Source organism: Artemia sp. Qi Xiang Cuo, chromosome 4, assembly GCF_049724085.1.
Source record: "Artemia sp. Qi Xiang Cuo chromosome 4, ASM4972408v1, whole genome shotgun sequence".
NCBI lineage: Eukaryota > Metazoa > Arthropoda > Branchiopoda > Anostraca > Artemiidae > Artemia > Artemia sp. Qi Xiang Cuo.
In genome coordinates, this window is record NC_142797.1 from 75,839,106 (window position 1) to 75,864,113 (window position 25,008).

General features: G+C 33.8%; 1 protein-coding gene across 1 annotated transcript in view; it reads right to left on the reverse strand.

The window, feature by feature from the left end:
- LOC148953443 (uncharacterized) overlaps positions 1–25,008 on the reverse strand; it is a gene marked incomplete at its 5' end in the record, with an annotated part of 221,137 nt that overhangs the window by 111,576 nt on the left and 84,553 nt on the right. The window contains one exon of the mRNA XM_089087962.1: positions 556–890. Within this exon, the coding sequence (XP_088944088.1) occupies positions 556–890 (335 nt within the window). The remainder of the gene's footprint in view (positions 1–555; positions 891–25,008) is intronic.

Genomic DNA, 25,008 nt, shown 5'->3' on the forward strand with positions numbered 1-25,008 from the left:
TGCAAAACAGAGTAAAAAAATATTTAAACAAGGTTCTTTGATAATTCTATGCCTAAAAGTCCATAAAATTGTAAGTCCAAAAAAATCTGAGAACAAAAGAAAATTCTAAGTCCAAAGAAATTCAAGTCCTGAAAAGTTCTGTGTCCATAATATTCTAAGTCCAAATAACTTCAAGTCTAAAAAAATCCATAAGAAAATTATGAGTCCCAAAAATTTTGAATTCCATAAAATTCTAAGTCCAAAAAATTCTGTGTACAAAAGAAAATTCTAAGTCCCAAAAATTAAGAGGCTTTTTTAAAGGTAATAAAAAACTTTAGTGTAAAGAGAGTGGCGTTCTGGAGGAGTAACCCCCCTCATATACGTAATAATTTCTGTTCGTCTTAGGTTTTAATATTCCTCCTTACTGTCAATCGACAAAATTCTTTTTTTTATTATTTAATATACTCTAAGACGGTACCATGAGGGGCTCGTTTAAAGCTGATTTTGCTGCACCATTCATTTTATGATGCACTTAAAAGAAACAGATAAATCACTTTAATGGTATGATGTACTTACCCCCTGCTGCAATTACAATTTGGCAGGCCAGTAGCTGGATCATTGTTGCATATTGCGTATTTGTCAATTCCACTAGCACAAATATTCTGCGTTGAACAAGTAATAAGGTTCTTAGCAATTTCAAGCCTCTTTAAGTCCATAGTATATGAAGTAGAAGTTAATTCTTGACCAATTGTGGTCTCTATGTCATTCAGCAATGCAGAAATGTCAGCGGGATTCTCACCGTCTGCCTGAACGTTTATATAGAAAAATACATTTACTGTCAAATCAGAAACTTGTTCAAGACGCCCAAAATAGAAGGTATGGTTGTAGTTGACGAACAATTCGTTGTTAAACTGAAAAATATACAGATTTTAACAGGGTACCGAAGCTATTTACAAAAACATTTTTTTTTTACATAGAATGGCAAACTTTAGTTTTGGGAAATCCATAAAGTTCGGAGGGTCTCATTTGGATTAAAATTGATAATTCAAGGGTTCTTTTTAAAGGTCAAGGATAAAGTGGGTAACCAAATTCCTTTCACGCAATTTTCTCCAAAAGACACCTGCTTAAGATTTTGAGATAGCCTTATTGTTCAAAATAGTCCAAACTTAAAATGAATGTGCCTCTGGTGAGGTATCTACCCTAAAACCATAGAAATAAGGCACCTAGTGGGCTAGTCCTGTATGAAAAGACAGAATATTCTTCTTTCAAACAGTTAATGGTAACGAACTGTAAGTAAGGAGTGACCCGGCTCAATAGCAACCGAAACTCTAAAAAACGGAATTTGGTTATTAATAGACATATCGAAAAAATTGGCTTATATTGGTGATGTCGAATATTTAAATTTTATTAAGTTTAGTCTTTCCCAACAAAGGCCACGAGTCTGAAGAAATGTTCCTGATTTTGAAAAAAGGGGAATAAACCCACTAAACGTCATAGAATCTTGATGAAAATGACACCGTCAGATTCACCGTATGAGAAAACCCTACAGCAGAGTTATCAAGCTCCTATCTTCAAAAACATGAAATTTTGTATTTTTTTTTGCCAGAAGAAAAATCACGGATGAGTGTTTATTTTTTTTTTCTTCGTTTTTTTTCAGGGGTGGTTGTATTGACCTAGTGACTCTAGAAAATTGGGAGAGGGCTCATTTGAACTGAAATTGAAAGTTCTAATGTCATTTCTAAGTAACCGAAAAGATTAGAGGGCAACTAGGCCCCCTCCTATGCCCCTTTTGCTCAAAATCGTCTTTTCCAAATTTTGAGACAGCCATTTTGTTAAATATACTCGAAAGGCCGAATAACTATGCATATGGTGACATCACGACCCTCCAAAGCCCTTGGGGAAAGGTCTTTAAGTATTAAGATTTGCCCATTGCTTATATATAGTATTTGTTATTGAAAAGTGAGAATTCACTTTTTGGGGGGTGGAGGAATTTTCTGCTGGGTGGTGATTTCCACGGGGATAATTTTCTTTGGGGGGAGAATTTTGAAAGGAGTGTAAGGGTAAGTTTTATACAAAATTCTTCTTATATCTTGCTTTCTCATTGCCCACTCAATTTTACGCATGGAGATGTTAAGGGCAGTTGTCCGGGATAAATTTTCATCAGGATGGAATTGTCTAGAGAATTATTCTATGGGGAAGAGGGATTTTTCTTTGGAGGCAGAGCCAGATACCCTGGCCTAAAGTTTTTCAACTTAAACTGAGGAGCAACATTAAAACTTATAACTAAACAGAAATTATTACGTATATAAGGGGGGTTGCTCCTTTTCGACACCTCGTTCTTTGCGCTAAAGTTTGAATTTTGTCCCAATTCTCTAAGAATGATTCCTGAAACACAAGGTTCGTTTAGTTACAACAATAGGAAGCCTTTTGAAAAAGTTCTAAAAAACTTTAAAGTAAAGAGTGAGGTGTTTAAAAGGAATAGCCCTTTCAAGTAATAATTTCTGTTCGTTTTAAGTTTGATGTTGCTCCGTACTTTCAGTTGAAAAACCTTCTTTTTTATATTTAACCAATCCTATGGTTTGCTTTTGGAAGAGAACAAAATGTATCTTACTATTAACAAGTGAAAACAAAATATATTAATGTTTCAGTGAACAAAACTAATAAGAATTTGAAGTCTCAATTTCCTTTAAATCTGAGTGGCCCAGAGGTTGAGTTGTTATATAATAATCCATTCAATAGACTATGTTGAGAATACCGAAAAATCCTATCTTTCTTGCTTCGACCGTGAAGAACTTAAACATTAGTGATTTGCCAATATTTATTCAGGTCCTTGTGATTTGACTTCAAATTGGGCACCCTGAAAATTGTCAATGGATAAATAATTCTAAATCAACCGAGATCTTACTCCATTTGCTGCTTAGATAAGAGACCCACTTAAAATTATTATATAGCAGTATTTAGGGTAATCTATAAAAATTTCTGTAGATTAGTCGCTAAAAACTACATTTTGTAACCTGTCCTATTTCAATTTTGCTTTCACTATTGACAAAATTGGAATACGTCTCAAGATACTAATTTGAAAACTCTCTGATTAGTCAAAGTGGGGTTGAGGCCAGGCCCCTTAGTGGATTTTGTGAGTCTCTTTATGCGTAAAAGCTATCAATGGCAATGCACCTCCACTTTTTTCTTCCCGTACAATTTTCTTTCGTTAAGCATAGAACAGGTTGATCCAAGTAATCTTCGCTCTTGATCATCTTGGATATCCAAAAGCATATATGTCTCAAAATTTTTCCTCGGTAAATGTATTCTTTTTTCTGGACTTTCAGTGTAAATGGTAAAAACGGTAAAAAGGGTAAACAAAAAGTTTAAATCTTGTGTCAGACAAATCAATTTCTTGAGGTTAGTTACTACAGTGTACTTTATAGATTTCCGTTCCTACTCCACCAGCTTGCCAAAAATCGTGACGTTGAGATGTTGTTTTACCCTTTTTTTCCAAAAAAATATATATTTGATAAATTTAAACTTTCTTTTTGAAGTGAATTACTTTGTGGACAGTCTCCACTCTTAAACCATAATTGATGATCCAATTAGGTCTACATGATGCAGAAAGATATTTTCTTGTAATGGAGTAATAACCCTAGTTTTCGCTGGATGTCAATGGTATTTCTTCCTTCTTGACTGTTCTATGTTTGAAAGGTGACAAATATTAACAATGGAAGTTTTCCAGTAATCTTCTGTTTGAAAACTCTTGTTACTGAACTGGATTCGCTAGGATACAACAAAGTTCCACAAATTCTCATAATCTCCATTGGTCCCAATTTAAAGTATTTGCCACAGGGGCTATGAAAGCCTCTTTTAATTTAGTTCAATATGTAATTTAACATTCCTTGAATGTTTCACCTTAATATTTTTTTTTTTTATGTTCCTGAAATATTTCGAAAACGTAATATTGGCAACCAGTTTTCATATATTTTTTTTTTGTTTTTCCTTTCGATTTAGTTCAACTTCCTCCTCAACATCTCTACATAGTTTTAGCTTAATACCACAGGTCATTCCAAATGTCAAGAAAAAAAACGGCGTTTTGAGAATGTGTATCCACTTGGTGTCTTTTGATTTAGTTCAATATTCTTCTAAAAATTCTAAAATACTTTCAATTTATATCCCTTAGTTTTCCCTAGATATCGCTGATACGCCAGTCTGACAACCTGGATACAATATTCCAATGTCTCTATCAATATTCCCTAAAAGTTTCATTTTAGTACAATAATCCTTTTCTGACTCCCATGGATACATTTGCCCCCTTTCCCAAAAATAAAACATTGTTACCCATTGTAAACAAAGAGCAACATGCAAAATTTATAGCTTTTGCTTCAAGGGTTTGACTGTTTTTATTTTAGCGACAATCTAGAATTACGATCAGAATTATTTGGGGATCAAAAGGGAATGGGCGGTGAAACAGAATCTGGGAGCTTGAATGTATGGCCTCACAAAACTTCTGATTTTTAAAAAGGTGATTAAACCTTTTAATTTTCAATTGAAAGAATCAACTTAAAAGATTTGATGCATACGAAGTGGCCTGGTCAAAAAAGAAGAAGAAAAAGCAAGTAATAAGTCGAAGCTATATTGATCTTCACTTCTGTAGTGCTATTGCACTGTCTGGATACCATTGGTTTCCTATCATCAGCAATAAATTCTCTTTAAATTATCTGGTAAATTCAGTATTGTAACTCCTATAGAGTTCGTCTAAACCTACTTTGGCCAAGATATCATCATGGGAATTACTTGTAAAATTGGCTTAGAAAGGATCCGAATTTTCTTCACTATTTCGCTTGGTGTTAGAATCTTTTTCTGCCTTATTTTTCTTTTTTACTTACTTGTAGCAATGTTAGTTCATGTCTGAAATCTTTATTCCCGTCGCTCATAGTTTCTTTTTAAATAATGGTTAAATATCCACCATGGCACGTTTTTTATACTTATCTATTTGTTATCCCATGAGGCATATCTCCGTTTTCCAAGAGTTTCCAACCTATTATGACAAATACTCTGAAGTCATCTTCTTGCCCAAGAACTTGATACCCACCATAATATTCTGTCCAGAGGCATCTGGTCTCAAAAAATTAATTATCCGCTGCTATAAGATGAGACTTATTTTAGAAGTTACACAACTATGTGTAATTCTCGCACCTAGCATGAATGTATCCTGATTATCTAGTGTTAGATCTTCAAGATAGAAAAAAAAAAACAGCTGTAAACTCAAAGTCTTCTTGCTACTCACTTGTTTCTCAATTAGACTATAAATTATTGTAGGATTCAATTAGACTAAAATTGTTATTGTAGGATTTGTCAGAAAATTTTCAATTGCAAATAAGTATTTTAATCTAATTATTTTATTCTCTGTTCAGTGGCTATAAAAAAAAACTACAATCACAGTTGACACGCAAATTTAGCTAATAAAGGTAATTTTCTCAAATAAAATTACTTTCAATGAAAACATTGGTATGTGATATTTTTTCTTAAGAATGCCAAGGCTTATAGTTTGTGCAGTAATGTAACTGGAGTTCATCAGAAAACGGAGTTCAAGAAAGTTCAAGAAAATGGAGCGTTTCAATTTCTGTTATACAGTTCATTTAAAGCTTTTGACCATTTTCACTTTTAATGTTGTAACAAATATTGCAGAAAAATTTAAAACACTCTAAATTAAAGTTATGTTTTGTCACTGTGGAAGGGGCCGAAGAAGGGTTCCTTATATTTGAAAGTTGGCTCTAGAACTATTTAAACTAAATACGGCATTCCTTAGCTATGTTGTGACCCTCAAGCTGAGGCTTGGTAAAAAATATGTATTTAAAAAAAATCCATTTTGAAATAATCGTACCTCTTACATTATTTGAAGTAATACCAAAACTTTCTAAAAACTCCATACTGAAGTACTCTATGGACGTTTTATGTAGATTAAGGTTGTAGTCAATAAAAAAATGACTTTTTGGTATAACATTTTACCTTAGAAATTGTGAGAGCATACCCATTTTGAAAGAAAAAATCTATTAAATAGGTTGTATAGAGATTCTATTGAATTTACCAAATATTATCGATCACAGGTAAACAAATTTTATTATAATTATATTTTATTATAATTTTATTTAATTTTTCTATATATTTTTTTCTATATAATTTCTTATATAATTTTTTTTAATTAATTTTATTATAATTAAACGAGTTTTATTTATAACATTTTACCTCAGAAATTGTGACAGCATACCCATTTTGAAAGAAAAATTCTATTTAAAAAATCTATTAAATAGATTGTATAGAGATTCTATTGAATTTACCAAACATTATCGATCACAGGTAAACAAATTTTATTATAATTATATTTTATTATAATTTTATTTAATTTTTTTATATAATTTTTTTTATATAATTTTTTATATAATTTTTTTAATTAATTTTATTATAATTAAACAAGTTTTATTTATAACATTTTACCTCAGAAATTGTGACAGCATACCCATTTTGAAAGAAAAATTCTATTTAAAAAATCTATCAAATAGATTGTATAGAGATTCTATTGAATTTACCAAACATTATGGATCACAGGTAAACAAATTTTATTATAATTATATTTTATTATAATTTTATTTAATTTTTCTATATACTTTTTTTATATAATTTTTTATATAATTTTTTTTAATTAATTTTATTATAATTAAACAAGTTTTATTTATAACATTTTACCTCAGAAATTGTGACAGCATACCCATTTTGAAAGAAAAATTCAATTTAAAAAATCTATTAAATAGATTGTATAGAGATTCTATTGAATTTACCAAACATTGTCGATCACAGGTAAACAAAAGCCAGCTCTGTGTTATGAAGCACAAGTTTATTGCATTGGCAGACAAAAAAAATGAGATACAACCTACTATTCATGTATGTGTCAGCATGAGGGCTGCAAAGGGAGAAAGACCACGTTTGGGGATGCCATTTTTTACTCCAACGTTGGGCAACGTAAGTGGATGGGCAAAAGCCGGTGTTGCCCACCTACTTTCACCCAACCCGGTAAAATTGAGTGTTCTGGAAGCCAAGGAGATGGGAAAAACCAGGTGCTTAATTATAAAGAAAAGTCTATTTGTGAAGGAAGACGACAGTTTTATTTCTTCAGGTCAGGCTGAAGACGCGTGCTATAACTATTTGTTTTAAAAGCTTCGTATTTGTTTCAACAGTTATCCCAGCGCAGATTTTTGAAACATTGAAGGATTTCGTAATAACTGAAGAACAGATTATTTTCTAGAAATGGGAAGCCATTTATGTGCAGTGGCTTTCAAAGAAAGAAAGAAAATCAACTTTTATTAGTCTTTCAAGAAAGAGCTCTGCCTACTCTGTCCGTAAAGTGAAGTGTGGGTAATGGAAGACATTTTCAAAAGCTGTCCAAACAGTTTTTCCAGTTACACAGTCTTCACTGAAAGATTCGGTAATACAAAGCCAAAATTAACAACCAGTTGTTATGTTGGCACAATCGTCCAGCATAAAGGCTGGATGCTAAATAATTATGTTCAGTCTTTTAAATGAGGACTTGGCAATCTAAGCATTTTCGTCAAGACTGAAAAATTCAAAAATTCAAGTTAGACTTGAATTTTCGATGATCAGTGTCATGTGTTTTGTCGTTTGAATTTTCAGTTTTGTAAACATATCTTGTGATATTTTCCTAATATCTTAATTGCCTTAGCCGTCACGGGGCTGTCACGTCACGGACAATCATACAGCAAAACGGCTGGATGCTACATAATTCTGTTCAAGTCTTTTAAACGAGGACTTGACAATTTAAGCATTTTTGTGAAGACTGAAAAATTCAAAAATTCAAGTTAGAATTTAATATTCGACGATCAGTGTCATTTATTTTGTCGTTTGAATTGTTGGTTTTGTAAATATATCTTGTGATATTTTCCTAATATCTTAATTGCCTTAGCCGTCGCGGAGCCGTCACATCAAGAACAATCGTCCAGCAAAACGGCTGGAAGCTACATATTTATGTTCAAGTCTTTTAAACGAGGACTTGACAATCTAAGCATTTTTGTGAAGACTGAAAAAATTCAAAAATTCAAGTTAGACTTGAATTTTCGACGATCAGTGTCATGTATTTTGTCGTTTGAATTTTTGGTTTTGTAAATATATCTTGTGATATTTTCCTAATATCTTAATTGCCTTAGCCGTCACGGAGCCGTCACGTCACGGACAATCGTCCAGCAAAACGGCTGGATGCTACATAATTATGTTCAAGTCTTTTAAACGAGGACTTGACAATCTAAGCATTTCTGTGAAGACTGAAAAATTCAAAAATTCAAGTTAGACTTGAATTTTTGACGTTCAGTGTCATGTATTTTGTCGTTTGAATTTTCGGTTTTGTAAACATACCTGTGATATTTTCCTAATATCTTCGTTGCCTTAGCCGTCACGGAGCCGTCATATCACGAACAATCGTCCAGCAAATCGGCTGGATGATACATAATTCTGTTCAAGTCTTTTAAACGAGGACTTGACAATCTAAGCATTTTTGTGAAGTCTCAAAAATTCAAAAATTAAAGTTAGACTTGAATTTTCGACGATCAGTATCATGTATTTTTTCGTTTGAATTTTTGGTTTTGTAAACATATCTTGTGATATTTTCCTAACATCTTAATTGCCTTAGCCGTCACGGATTCGTCACGTCACGGAAAATCGTCCAGCAAAACGGCTGGATGCTACATAATTATGTTCAAGTCTTTTAAACGAGGACTTGACAATCTAAGCAATTTTGTGAAGACTGAAAAATTTTAAAATTCAAGTTAGACTTGAATTTTCGACGATCAGTGTCATGTATTTTTTCGTTTGAATTTTTGGTTTTGTAAACATATCTTGTGATATTTTCCTAATATCTTAATTGCCTTAGACGTCACGGAGCCGACACGTCACGGACAATCATCCAGCAAAACGGCTGGATGCTACATAATTATATTCAAGTCTTTTAAACGAGGACTTGACAATCGAAGCATTTTTGTGAAGACTGAAAAATTCAAAAATTCAAGTTAGACTTGAATTTTCGACGATCAGTGTCATGTATTTTGTCGTTTGAATTTTTGGTTTTGTAAACATATCTTGTGATATTTTCCTAATATCTTAATTGCCTTAGACATCACGGAGCCGACACGTCACGGAAAATCATCCAGAAAAACGGGTGGATGCTACAAAATTATGTTCAAGTCTTTTAAACGAGGACTTGACAATCTAAGCATTTTTGTGAAGACTGAAAAATTCAAAAATTCAAGTTAGACTTGAATTTTTGACGATCAGTGTCATGTATTTTGTCGTTTGAATTTTTGGTTTTGTAAACATACCTGTGATAATTTGCTAATATCTTAATTGCCTTAGCCGTCGCGGAGCCGTCACGTCAAGAACAATCGTCCAGCAAAACGGCTGGATGCTACATATTTATGTTCAAGTCTTTTAAACGAGGACTTGACAATCTAAGCATTTTTCTGAAGACTGAAAAATTCAAAAATTCAAGTTAGATTTGAATTTTCGACGATCAGTGTCATGTATTTTGTCGTTTGAATTTTTGGTTTTGTAAACATATCTTGTGATATTTTCCTAATATCTTAATTGCCTTAGACGTCACGGAGCCGACACGTCACGGAAAATCATCCAGAAAAACGGGTGGATGCTACAAAATTATGTTCAAGTCTTTTAAACGAGGACTTGACAATCTAAGCATTTTTGTGAAGACTGAAAAATTCAAAAATTCAAGTTAGACTTGAATTTTTGACGATCAGTGCCATATATTTTGGCGATTGAATTTTTGGTTTTGTAAACATATCTTGTGATATTTTCCTAATATCTTAATTGCCTTAGACGTTACGGAGCCGACACGTCACGGAAAATCATCCAGCAAAACGGGTGGATGCTACATAATTATGTTCAAGTCTTTTAAACGAGGACTTGACAATCTAAGCATTTTTGTGAAGACTGAAAAATTCAAAAATTCAAGTTAGACTTGAATTTTTGACAATCAGTGTCATGTATTATGTCGTTTGAATTTTCGGTTTTGTAAATATACCTGTGATAATTTCCTAATATCTTAATTGCCTTAGACGTCACGGAGCCGACACGTCACGGAGAATCATCCAGCAAAACGGCTGGATGATACATAATTATGTTCAAGTCTTTTAAACGAGGAATTGACAATCGAAGCATTTTTGTGAAGACTGAAAAATTCAAAAATTCAAGTTAGATTTAAATTTTCGACGATCAGTGTCATGTATTTTGTCGTTTGAATTTTTGGTTTTGTAAACATATCTTGTGATATTTTCCCAATATCTTAATTGCCTTAGACGTCACGGAGCCGACACGTCACGGACAATCATCCAGCAAAACGGATGGATGCTACATAATTATGTTCAAGCCTTTTAAACGAGGACTTGACAATCGAAGCATTTTTGTGAAGACTGAAAAATTCAAAAATTCAAGTTAGACTTGAATTTTTGAAGATCAGTGTCATGTATTTCGTCGTTTGAATTTTTGGTTTTGTAAACATACCTATTATATTTTCCTAATATCTTCGTTGCCTTAGCCGTCACGGAGCCGTCATGTCACGAAAAATCGTCCAGCAAAACGGCTGGATGATACATAATTCTGTTCAAGTCTTTCAAACGAAGACTTGACAATCTCAGCATTTTTGCAAAGACTCAAAAATTCAAAAATTCAAGTTAGACTTGAATTTTCGACGATCAGTGTCATGTATTTTTTCGTTTGAATTTTTGGTTTTGTAAACATATCTTGTGATATTTTCCTAACATCTTAATTGCCTTAGCCGTCACGGAGCTGTTACGTCACGGACAATCGTCCAGCGAAACGGCTGGATGCTACATAATTATGTTCAAGTCTTTTAAACGAGGACTTGACAATCTAAGCAATTTTGTGAAGACTGAAAAATTTTAAAATTCAAGTTAGACTTGCATTTTTGACGATCAGTGTCATGTATTTTTTCGTTTGAATTTTTGGTTTTTTAAACATATCTTGTGATATTTTCCTAATATCTTAATTGCCTTAGACGTCACGAAGCCGACACATCATGGAAAATCATCCAGCAAAACGGGTGGATGCTACATAATTATGTTCAAGTCTTTTAAACGAGGACTTGACAATCTAAGCATTTTTGTGAAGACTGAAAAATTCAAAAATTCAAGTTAGACTTAAATTTTTGACAATCAGTGTCATGTATTTTGTCGTTTGAATTTTCGGTTTTGTAAACATACCTGTGATATTTTAATAATATCTTCGTTGCCTTAGCCTTCACGGAGCCGTCATGTCACGAACAATCGTCCAGCAAAACGGCTGGATGATACATAAATCTGTTCAAGTCTTTTAAACGAGGGCTTGACAATCTCAGCATTTTTGCGAAGACTCAAAAATTCAAAAATTCAAGTTAGACTTGAATTTTCGACGATCAGTGTCATGTATTTTTTCCTTTGAATTTTTGGTTTTGTAAACATATCTTGTGATATTTTCCTAACATCTTAATTGCCTTAGCCGTCACGGAGCCGTCACGTCACGGACAATCGTCCAGTAAAACGGATGGATGCTACATAATTATGTTCAAGTCTTTTAAACGAGAAATTGACAATCTAAGCATTTTTGTGAAGACTGAAAAATTCAAAAATTCAAGTTAGATTTGAATTTTCGACCATCAGTGTCATGTATTTTGTCGTTTGAATTTTGGGTTTTGTAAACATGTCTTGTGATATTTTCCTAATATCTTAATAGCCTTAGACGTCACGGAGCCGACACGTCACGGACAATCATCCAGTAAAACGGATGGATGCTACATAATTATGTTCAAGCCTTTTAAACGAGGACTTGACAATCTAAGCATTTTTGTGAAGACTGAAAAATTCAAAAATTCAAGTTAGACTTGAATTTTTGACGATCAGTGTCATGTATTTTGTCGTTTGAATTTTTGGTTTTGTAAACATACCTGTTATATTTTCCTAATATCTTCGTTTCCTTAGCCGTCACGGAGCCGTCATGTCACGAACAATCGTCCAGCAAAACAGCTGGATGATACATAATTCTGTTCAAGTCTTTTAAACGAAGACTTGACAATCTCAGCATTTTTGCAAAGACTCAAAAATTCAAAAATTCAAGTTAGACTTGAATTTTCGACGATCAGTGTCATGTATTTTTTCGTTTGAATTTTTGGTTTTGTAAACATATCTTGTGATATTTTCCTAACATCTTAATTGCCTTAGCCGTCACGGAGCCGTCATGTCACGGACAATCGTCCAGCAAAACGGCTGGATGCTACATAATTATGTCAAAGTCTTTTAAACGAGGACTTGACAATCTAAGCAATTTTGTGAAGACTGAAAAATTTTAAATTTCAAGTTAGAGTTGAATTTTCGACGATCAGTGTCATGTATTTTTTCGTTTGAATTTTCGGTTTTGTAAGCATATCTTGTGATATTTTCCTAATATCTTAATTGCCTTAGACGTCTGGGAGCCGACACGTCACGGACAATCATCCAGCAAAACGGCTGGATGCTACATAATTATGTTCAAGTCTTTTAAACGAGGACTTGACAATCTAAGTATTTTTGTGAAGACTGAAAAATTCAAAAATTCAAGTTAGACTTGAATTTTTGACGATCAGTGTCACGTATTTTGTCGTTTGAATTTTCGGTTTTGTAAACATATCTGTGATATTTTCCTAATATCTTAATTGCCTTACACCTCACGGAGCCGAAACGTCACGGACAATCATCCAGCAAAACGGCTGGATAATACATAATTATGTTCAAGTCTTTTAAACGAGGACTTGACAATCGAAGCATTTTTGTGATGACTGAAAAATTCAAGTTAGACTTGAATTTTCGACGATCAGTGTCATGTATTTTGTCGTTTGAATTTTTGGTTTTGTAAACAAATCTTGTGATATTTTCCTAATATCTTAATTGCCTTAGACGTCACGGAGCCGACACGTCACAGGAAATCATCCAGCAAAACGGCTGGATGCTACATAATTATGTTCAAGTCTTATCAACGAGAACTTGACAATCTAAGCATTTTTGTGAAGACTGAAAAATTCAAAAATTCAAGTTAGACTTGAATTTTTGACAATCAGTGTCATGTATTTTGTCGTTTGAATTTTTGGTTTTTTAAACATATCTTGTGATATTTTCATAATATCTTAATTGCCTTAGACGTCACGAAGCCGACACATCATGGAAAATCATCCAGCGAAACGGGTGGATGCTACATAATTATGTTCAAGTCTTTTAAACGAGGACTTGACAATCTAAGCATTTTTGTGAAGACTGAAAAATTCAAAAATTCAAGTTAGACTTAAATTTTTGACAATCAGTGTCATGTATTTTGTCGTTTGAATTTTCGGTTTTGTAAACATACCTGTGATATTTTAATAATATCTTCGTTGCCTTAGCCTTCACGGAGCCGTCATGTCACGAACAATCGTCCAGCAAAACGGCTGGATGATACATAATTCTGTTCAAGTCTTTTAAACGAGGGCTTGACAATCTCAGCATTTTTGCGAAGACTCAAAAATTCAAAAATTCAAGTTAGACTTGAATTTTTGACGATCAGTGTCATGTATTTTTTCCTTTGAATTTTTGGTTTTGTAAACATATCTTGTGATATTTTCCTAACATCTTAATTGCCTTAGCCGTCACGGAGCCGTCACGTCACGGACAATCGTCCAGCGAAACGGCTGGATGCTACATAATTATGTTCAAGTCTTTTAAACGAGGAATTGACAATCTAAGCAATTTTGTGAAGACTGAAAAATTCAAAAATTCAAGTTAGATTTGAATTTTCGACGATCAGTGTCATGTATTTTGTCGTTTGAATTTTGGGTTTTGTAAACATATCTTGTGATATTTTCCTAATATCTTAATAGCCTTAGACGTCACGGAGCCGACACGTCACGGACAATCATCCAGTAAAACGGATGGATGCTACATAATTATGTTAAAGTCTTTTAAACGAGGACTTGACAATCTAAGCAATTTTGTGAAGACTGAAAAATTTTAAATTTCAAGTTAGAGTTGAATTTTCGACGATCAGTGTCATGTATTTTTTCGTTTGAATTTTCGGTTTTGTAAACATATCTTGTGATATTTTCCTAATATCTTAATTGCCTTAGACGTCACGGAGCCGACACGTCACGGACAATCATCCAGCAAAACGGCTGGATGCTACATAATTATGTTCAAGTCTTTTAAACGAGGACTTGACAATCTAAGTATTTTTGTGAAGACTGAAAAATTCAAAAATTCAAGTTAGACTTGAATTTTTGACGATCAGTGTCACGTATTTTGTCGTTTGAATTTTCGGTTTTGTAAACATATCTGTGATATTTTCCTAATATCTTAATTGCCTTACACCTCACGGAGCCGAAACGTCACGGACAATCATCCAGCAAAACGGCTGGATAATACATAATTATGTTCAAGTCTTTTAAACGAGGACTTGACAATCGAAGCATTTTTGTGAAGACTGAAAAATTCAAGTTAGACTTGAATTTTCGACGATCAGTGTCATGTATTTTGTCGTTTGAATTTTTGGTTTTGTAAACAAATCTTGTGATATTTTCCTAATATCTTAATTGCCTTAGACGTCACGGAGCCGACACGTCACGGACAATCATCCAGCAAAACGGCTGGATGCTACATAATTATGTTCAAGCCTTTTAAACGAGGACTTGACAATCTAAGCATTTTTGTGAAGACTGAAAAATTCAAAAATTCAAGTTAGACTTGAATTTTTGACAATCAGTGTCATGTATTTTGTCGTTTGAATTTTCGGTTTTTTAAACATACCTGTGATAATTTCCTAATATCTTAATTGCCTTAGACGTCACGGAGCCGACACGTCACGGACAATCATCCAGCAAAACGGCTGGATGCTACATAATTATGTTCAAGCCTTTTAAACGAGGACTTGACAATCTAAGCATTTTTGTGAAGACTGAAAAATTCAAAAATTCAAGTTAGACTTGAATTTTTGACGATCAGTGTCATGTATTTTGTCGTTTGAATTTTTGGTTTTGTAAACATAACTGTTATATTTTACTAATATCTTCGTTTCCTTAGCCGTCACAGAGCCGTCATGTCACGAACAATCGTCCAGCAAAACAGCTGGATGATACATAATTCTGTTCAAGTCTTTTAAACGAAGAATTGACAATCTCAGCATTTTTGCAAAGACTCAAAAATTCAAAAATTCAAGTTAGACTTGAATTTTCGACGATCAGTGTCATGTATTTTTTCGTTTGAATTTTTGGTTTTGTAAACATATCTTGTGATATTTTCCTAACATCTTAATTGCCTTAGCCGTCACGGAGCCGTCATGTCACGGACAATCGTCCAGCAAAACGGCTGGATGCTACATAATTATGTTAAAGTCTTTTAAACGAGGACTTGACAATCTAAGCAATTTTGTGAAGACTGAAAAATTCAAAAATTCAAGTTAGACTTGAATTTTTGACGATCAGTGTCATGTATTTTGTCGTTTGAATTTTTGGTTTTGTAAACATACCTGTTATATTTTCCTAATATCTTCGTTTCCTTAGCCGTCACGGAGCCGTCATGTCACGAACAATCGTCCAGCAACACAGCTGGATGATACATAATTCTGTTCAAGTCTTTTAAACGAAGAATTGACAATCTCAGCATTTTTGCAAAGACTCAAAAATTCAAAAATTCAAGTTAGAGTTGAATTTTCGACGATCAGTGTCATGTATTTTTTCGTTTGAATGTTTGGTTTTGTAAACATATCTTGTGATATTTTCCTAATATCTTAATTGCCTTAGACGTCACGGAGCCGACACATCACGGACAATTATCCAGCAAAACGGCTGGAAGCTACATAATTATGTTCAAGTCTTTTAAACGAGGACTTGACAATCTAAGCATTTTTGTGAAGACTGAAAAATTAAAAATTCAAGTTAGACTTGAATTTTCGACGATCAGTGTCATGTATTTTGTCGTTTGAATTTTTGGTTTTGTAAACATATCTTCTGATATTTTCCTAATATCTTAATTGCCTTAGACATCACGGAGCCGACACGTCACAGAAAATCATCCAGAAAAACGGGTGGATGCTACAAAATTATGTTCAAGTCTTCTAAACGAGGACTTGACAATCGAAGCATTTTTGTGAAGACTGAAAAATTCAAAAATTCAAGTTAGACTTGAATTTTTGAAGATCAGTGTCATGTATTTCGTCGTTTGAATTTTTGGTTTTGTAAACATACCTGTTATATTTTCCTAATATCTTCGTTGCCTTAGCCGTCACGGAGCCGTCCTGTCACGAAAAATCGTCCAGCAAAACGGCTGGATGATACATAATTCTGTTCAAGTCTTTTAAACGAAGACTTGACAATCTCAGCATTTTTGCAAAGACTCAAAAATTCAAAAATTCAAGTTAGACTTGAATTTTCGACGATCAGTGTCATGTATTTTTTCGTTTGAATTTTTGGTTTTGTAAACATATCTTGTGATATTTTCCTAACATCTTAATTGCCTTAGTCGTCACGGAGCTGTTACGTCACGGACAATCGTCCAGCGAAACGGCTGGATGCTACATACTTATGTTCAAGTCTTTTAAACGAGGACTTGACAATCTAAGCAATTTTGTGAAGACTGAAAAATTTTAAAATTCAAGTTAGACTTGCATTTTCGACGATCAGTGTCATGTATTTTTTCGTTTGAATTTTTGGTTTTTTAAACATATCTTGTGATATTTTCCTAATATCTTAATTGCCTTAGACGTCACGAAGCCGACACATCATGGAAAATCATCCAGCAAAACGGGTGGATGCTACATAATTATGTTCAAGTCTTTTAAACGAGGACTTGACAATCTAAGCATTTTTGTGAAGACTGAAAAATTCAAAAATTCAAGTTAGACTTAAATTTTTGACAATCAGTCTCATGTATTTTGTCGTTTGAATTTTCGGTTTTGTAAACATACCTGTGATATTTTCCTAATATCTTCGTTGCCTTAGCCTTCACGGAGCCGTCATGTCACGAACAATCGTCCAGCAAAACGGCTGGATGATACAAAATTCTGTTCAAGTCTTTTAAACGAGGGCTTGACAATCTCAGCATTTTTGCGAAGACTCAAAATTTCAAAAATTCAAGTTAGACTTGAATTTTCGACGATCAGTGTCATGTATTTTTTCCTTTGAATTTTTGGTTTTGTAAACATATCTTGTGATATTTTCCTAACATCTTAATTGCCTTAGCCATCACGGAGCCGTCACGTCACGGACAATCGTCCATCAAAACGGCTGGATGCTACATAATTATGTTCAAGTGTTTTAAACGAGGACTTGACAATCTAAGCAATTTTGTGAAGACTAAAAATTTTAAAATTCAAGTTAGACTTGAATTTTCGACGATCAGTGTCATGTATTTTTTCGTTTGAATTTTCGGTTTTGTAAACATATCTTGTGATATTTTCTTAATATCTTAATTGCCTTAGACGTCATGGAGCCGACAGGTCATGGACAATCATCCAGCAAAACGGCTGGATGCTACATAATTATGTTCCAGTCTTTTAAACGAGGACTTGACAATCTAAGTATTTTTGTGAAGACTGAAAAATTCAAAAATTCAAGTTAGACTTGAATTTTTGACAATCAGTGTCATGTGTTTTGTCGTTTGAATTTTCGGTTTTGTAAACATACCTGTGATAATATCCTAATATCTTAATTGCCTTAGACGTCACGAAGCCGACACGTCACGGACAATCATCCAGCAAAACGGCTGGATGCTACATAATTATGTTCAAGTCTTTTAATCGAGGAATTGATAATCTAAGCATTTTTGTGAAGACTGAAAAATTTTAAAATTCAAGTTAGACTTGAATTTTCGACGATCAGTGTCATGTATTTTTTCGTTTGAATATTTGGTTTTGTAAACATATCTTGTGATATTTTCCTAATATCTTAATTGCCTTAGATGTCACGGAGCCGACACGTCACGGACAATCATCCAGCAAAACGGCTGGATGCTACATAATTATGTTCAAGTCTTTTAAACGAGGAATTGACAATCTAAGCATTTTTGTGAAGACTGAAAAATTCAAAAATTCAAGTTAGATTTGAATTTTCGACGATCAGTGTCATGTACTTTGTCGTTTGAATTTTGGGTTTTGTAAACATATCTTGTGATATTTTCCTAATATCTTAATAGCCTTATACGTCACGGAGCCGACACGTCACGGACAATCATCCAGTAAAACGGATGGATGCTACATAATTATGTTCAAGCCTTTTAAACGAGGACTTGACAATCTAAGCATTTTTGTGAAGACTGAAAAATTCAAAAATTCAAGTTAGACTTGAATTTTTGACGATCAGTGTCATGTACTTTGTCGTTTGAATTTTTGGTTTTGTAAACATACCTGTTATATTTTCCTAATATCTTCGTTGCCTTAGCCGTCACGGAGCCGTCATGTCACGAACAATCGTCCAGCAAAACAGCTGGATGATACATAATTCTGTTCAAGTCTTTTAAACGAAGACTTGACAATCTCAGCATTTTTGCAAAGACTCAAAAATTCAAAAATTCAAGTTAGACTTGAATTTTCGACGATCAGTGTCATGTATTTTTTCGTTTGAATTTTTGGTTTTGTAAATATATCTTGTGATATTTTCCTAATATCTTAATTGCCTTAGCCGTCACGGAGCCGTCATGTCACGGACAATCGTCCAGCAAAACGGCTGGATGCTACATAATTATGTTCAAGTCTTTTAAACGAGGACTTGACAATCTAAGCAATTTTGTGAAGACTGAAAAATTTTAAATTTCAAGTTAGACTTGAATTTTTGACGATCAGTGTCATGTATTTTGTCGTTTGAATTTTCGGGTTTGTAAACATATCTGTGATATTTTCCTAATATCTTAATTGCCTTACACGTCACGGAGCCGAAACGTCACGGACAATCATCCAGGAAAACGGCTGGATACTACATAATTATGTTCAAGTCTTTTAAACGAGGACTTGACAATCGAAGCATTTTTGTGAAGACTCAAAAATTCAAAAATTCAAGTTAGACTTGAATTTTCGACGATCAGTGTCATGTATTTTGTCGTTTGAATTTTTGGTTTTGTAAACAAATCTTGTGATATTTTCCTAATATCTTAATTGCCTTAGACGTCACGGATCCGACACGTCACGGGAAATCATCCAGCAAAACGGCTGGATGCTACATAATTATGTTCAAGTCTTATAAACGAGAACTTGACAATCTAAGCATTTTTGTGAAGACTGAAAAATTCAAAAATTCAAGTTAGACTTGAATTTTTGACAATCAGTGTCATGTATTTTGTCGTTTGAATTTTCGGTTTTGTAAACATACCTGTGATAATTTCCTAATATCTTAATTGCCTTAGACGTCACGGAGCCGACACGTCACGGACAATCATCCAGCAAAACTGCTGGATGCTACATAATTATGTTCAAGTCTTTTAAACAAGGAATTGACAATCTAAGCATTTTTGTGAAGACTGAAAAATTTAAAAATTCAAGTTAGACTTGAATTTTCGACGATCAGTGTCATGTATTTTTTCGTTTGAATTTTTGGTTTTGTAAACATATCTTGTGATATTTTTCTAATATCTTAATTGCCTTAGACGTCACGGAGCCGACACGTCACGGACAATCATCCAGCAAAACGGCTGGATGCTACATAATTATGTTCAAGTCTTTTGAACGAAGATTTGACAATCTAAGCATTTTTGTGAAGACTCAAAAATTCAAAAACCCAAGTTAGACTTGAATTTTCGACGATCAGTGTCATGTATTTTGTCGTTTGTATTTTTGGTATTATAAACATATCTTGTGATCTTTTCCTAATACCTTAATTGCCTTAGCCGTCACGGAGCCGTCACGTCACGGACAATCGTCCAGCAAAACGGCTGGATGCTACATATTTATGTTAAAGTCTTTTTAACGAGGACTTGACAATCTAAGCATTTTTGTGAAGACTGAAAAATTTTTAAATTCAAGTTAGACTTGAATTTTCGACGATCAGTGTCATGTATTTTTTCGTTTGAATTTTTGGTTTTGTAAACATATCTGGTGATATTTACTAATGTCTTAATTGCCTTAGACGTCACGGAGCCGACACGTCACGGACAATCATCCAGCAAAACGGCTGGATGATACATAATTATGTTCAAGTCTTTTAAACGAGGACTTGACAATCTAAGCATTTTTTTGAAGACTGGAAAATTCAAAAATTCAAGTTAGACTTAAATTTTCGACGATCAGTGTCATGTATTTTGTCGTTTGAATTTTCGGCTTTGTAAACATATCTTGTGATATTTTCCTAATATCTTAATTGCCTTAGACATCACGGAGCCGACACGTCACGGAAAATCATCCAGAAAAACGGGTGGATGCTACAAAATTATGTTCAAGTCTTCTAAACGAGGACTTGACAATCGAAGCATTTTTGTGAAGACTGAAAAATTCAAAAATTCAAGTTAGATTTAAATTTTCGACGATCAGTGTCATGTATTTTTTCGTTTGAATTTTTGGTTTTGTAAACATATTTTGTGATATTTTCCTATCATCTTAATTGCCTTAGCCGTCACGGAGCCGTCATGTCACGAACAATCGTCCAGCAAAACGGCTGGATGATACATAATTCTGTTCAAGTCTTTTAAACGAGGGCTTGACAATCTCAGTATTTTTGCGAAGACTCAAAAATTCAAAAATTCAAGTTAGACTTGAATTTTCGACGATCAGTGTCATGTATTTTTTCCTTTGAATTTTTGGTTTTGTAAACATATCTTGTGATATTTTCCTAACATCTTAATTGCCTTAGCCATCACGGAGCCGTCACGTCACGGACAATCGTCCAGAAAAACGGCTGGATGCTACATAATTAAGTTCAAGTGCTTTAAACGAGGACTTGACAATCTAAGCAATTTTGTGAAGACTGAAAAATTTTAAAATTCAAGTTAGACTTGAATTTTCGACGATCAGTGTCATGTATTTTTTCGTTTGAATTTTTGGTTTTGTAAACATATTTTGTGATATTTTCCTAATATCTTAATTGCCTCAGACGTCATGGAGCCGACAGGTCATGGACAATCATCCAGAAAAACGGCTGGATGCTACATAATTATGTTCCAGTCTTTTAAACGAGGACTTGACAATCTAAGTATTTTTGTGAAGACTGAAAAATTCAAAAATTCAAGTTAGACTTGAATTTTTGACAATCAGTGTCATGTGTTTTGTCGTTTGAATTTTCGGTTTTGTAAACATACCTGTGATAATATCCTAATATCTTAATTGCCTTAGACGTCACGGAGCCGACACGTCACGGACAATCATCCAGCAAAACGGCTGGATGCTACATAATTATGTTCAAGTCTTTTAATCGAGGAATTGATAATCTAAGCATTTTTGTGAAGACTAAAAAATTTTTAAATTCAAGTTAGACTTGAATTTTCGACGATCAGTGTCATGTATTTTTTCGTTTGAATTTTTGGTTTTGTAAACATATCTTGTGATATTTTCCTAATATCTTAATTGCCTTAGAAGCACGGAGCCGACACGTCACGGACAATCATCCAGCAAAACGGCTGGATGCTACATAATTATGTTCAAGTCTTTTAAACGAGGAATTGACAATCTAAGCATTTTTGTGAAGACTGAAAAATTTAAAAATTCAAGTTAGACTTGAATTTTCGACGATCAGTGTCATGTATTTTTTCGTTGGAATTTTTGGTTTTGTAAACATATCTTGTGATATTTTTCTAATATCTTAATTGTCTTAGACGTCACGGAGCCAACACGTCACGGACAATCATCCAGCAAAACGGCTGGATGCTACATAATTATGTTCAAGTCTTTTGAACGAAGACTTGACAATCTAAGCATTTTTGTGAAGACTCAAAAATTCAAAAATCCAAGTTAGACTTGAATTTTCGACGATCAGTGTCATGTATTTTGTCGTTTGTATTTTTGGTATTATAAACATATCTTGTGATCTTTTCCTAATACCTTAATTGCCTTAGCCGTCACGGAGCCGTCACGTCACGGACAATCGTCCAGCAAAACGGCTGGATGCTACATATTTATGTTAAAGTCTTTTTAACGAGGACTTGACAATCTAAGCATTTTTGTGAAGACTGAAAAATTTAAAAATTCAAGTTAGACTTGAATTTTCGACGATCAGTGTCATGTATTTTTTTGTTTGAATTTTTGGTTTTGTAAACATATCTTGTGATATTTTCCTAATGTCTTAATTGCCTTAGACGTCACGGAGCCGACACGTCACGGACAATCATCCAGCAAAACGGCTGGATGATTCATAATTATGTTCAAGTCTTTTAAACGAGGACTTGACAATCTAAGCATTTTTGTGAAGACTGGAAAATTCAAAAATTCAAGTTAGACTTAAATTTTCGACGATCAGTGTCATGTATTTTGTCGTTTGAATTTTCAGCTTTGTAAAAATATCTTGTGATATTTTCCTAATATCTTAATTGCCTTAGTCGTCACGGAGCCGTCATGTCACGGACAATCGTCCAGCAAAACGGCTGGATGCTACATAATTCTTTTCAAGTCTTTTAAACGAGGACTTGACAATCTAAGCATTTTTGTGAAGACTCAAAAATTCAAAAATTCGAGTTAGACTTGAATTTTCGACGATCAGTTTCATGTATTTTGTCGTTTGAATTTTTGGTTTTGTAAACATATCTTGTGATATTATCCTAATATCTTAATTGCCTTAGCCGTCATGGAGCCGTCACGTCACGGACAATCGTCCAGCGAAACGGCTGGATGCTACATAATTGTATTCAAGTCTTTTAAACGAGGACTTGACAATCTAAGCATTTTTGTGAAGATTGAAAAAATTTAAAATTCAAGTTAGACTTGAATTTTCGACGATCAGTGTCATGTATTTTTTCGTTTGAATTTTTGGTTTTGTAAACATATCTTTTGATATTTTCCTAATATCTTAATTGCCTTAGCCGTCACGGATCTGTCACGTCACGGACAATCATGCATCTAAACGGCTGGATGCTACATACTTATGTTCAAGTCTTTTAAACGAGGACTTGACAATCTAAGCATTTTTGTGAAGACTGAAAAATTTAAAAATTCAAGTTAGACTTGAATTTTCGACGATCAGTGTCATGTATTTTTTCGTTTGAATTTTTGGTTTTGTAAACATATCTTGTGATATTTTCCTAATGTCTTAATTGCCTTAGACGTCACGGAGCCGACACGTCACGGACAATCATCCAGCAAAACGGCTGGATGATACATAATTATGTTCAAGTCTTTTAAACGAGGACTTGACAATCTAAGCATTTTTGTGAAGACTGGAAAATTCAAAAATTCAAGTTAGACTTAAATTTTCGACGATCAGTGTCATGTATTTTGTCGTTTGAATTTTCGGCTTTGTAAACATATCTTGTGATATTTTCCTAATATCTTAATTGCCTTAGTCGTCACGGAGCCGTCATGTCACGGACAATCGTCCAGCAAAACGGCTGGATGCTACATAATTCTTTTCAAGTCTTTTAAACGAGGACTTGACAATCTAAGCATCTTTTAAACGAGGACTTGACAATCTAAGCATTTTTCTGAAGACTGAAAAATTTAAAAATTCCTGTTAGACTTAAATTTTCGACGATCAGTGTCATGTATTTTGTCGTTTGAATTTTGGGTTTTGTAAACATATCTTGTGATATTTTCCTAATATCTTAATTGCATCAGCCGTCACGGATCTAAGCATCTTGACAATCTAAGCATTTTCGTGAAGACTGAAAAATTCGAATATTCAAGTCAGACTTAAATTTTCGACGATCAGTGTCATGTATTTTGTCGTTTGAATTTTCGGTTTTGTAAACATATCTTGTGATATTTTCCTAATATCTTAATTGCCTTAGTCGTCACGGAGCCGTCATGTCACGGACAATCGTCCAGCAAAACGGCTGGATGCTACATAATTCTTTTCAAGTCTTTTAAACGAGGACTTGACAATCTAAGCATTTTTGTGAAGACTCAAAAATTCAAAAATTCGAGTTAGACTTGAATTTTCGACGATCAGTTTCATGTATTTTGTCGTTTGAATTTTTGGTTTTGTAAACATATCTTTTGATATTATCCTAATATCTTAATTGCCTTAGCCGTCACGGAGCCGTCACGTCACGGACAATCGTCCAGCGAAACGGCTGGATGCTACATATTTATATTCAAGTCTTTTAAACGAGGACTTGACAATCTAAGCATTTTTGTGAAGATTGAAAAACTTTAAAATTCAAGTTAGACTTGAATTTTCGACGATCAGTGTCGTGTATTTTTTCGTTTGAATTTTTGGTTTTGTAAACATATCTTTTGATATTTTCCTAATATCTTAATTGCCTTAGCCGTCACGGATCAGTCACGTCACGGACAATCATCCATCTAAACGGCTGGATGCTACATACTTATGTTCAAGTCTTTTAAACGAGGACTTGACAATCTAAGCATTCTTGTAAAGAGTCAAAAATTCAAAAATTCAAGCTAGACATGAATTTTCGACGATCAGTGTCATGTATTTTGTCGTTTGAATTTTTGGTTTTGTAAACATATCTTGTGATATTTTCCTAACATCTTAATTGCCTTAGCCGTCACGGAGCCGTCACGTCTCGGACAATCATCCAGCGAAACGGCTGGATGCTACATACTTATGTTCAAGTCTTTTAAACGAGGTCTTGACAATCTAAGCATTTTTCTGAAGACTGAAAAATTTAAAAATTCCTGTTAGACTTAAATTTTCGACGATCAGTGTCATGTATTTTGTCGTTTGAATTTTTGGTTTTGTAAACATATCTTGTGATATTTTCCTAATATTTTAATTGCCTTAGCCGTCACGGAGCCGTCACGTCACGGACAATCGTCCAGCAAAACGGCTGGATGCTACAAATTTATGTTCATGTCTTTTAAACGAGGACTTGACAATCTAAG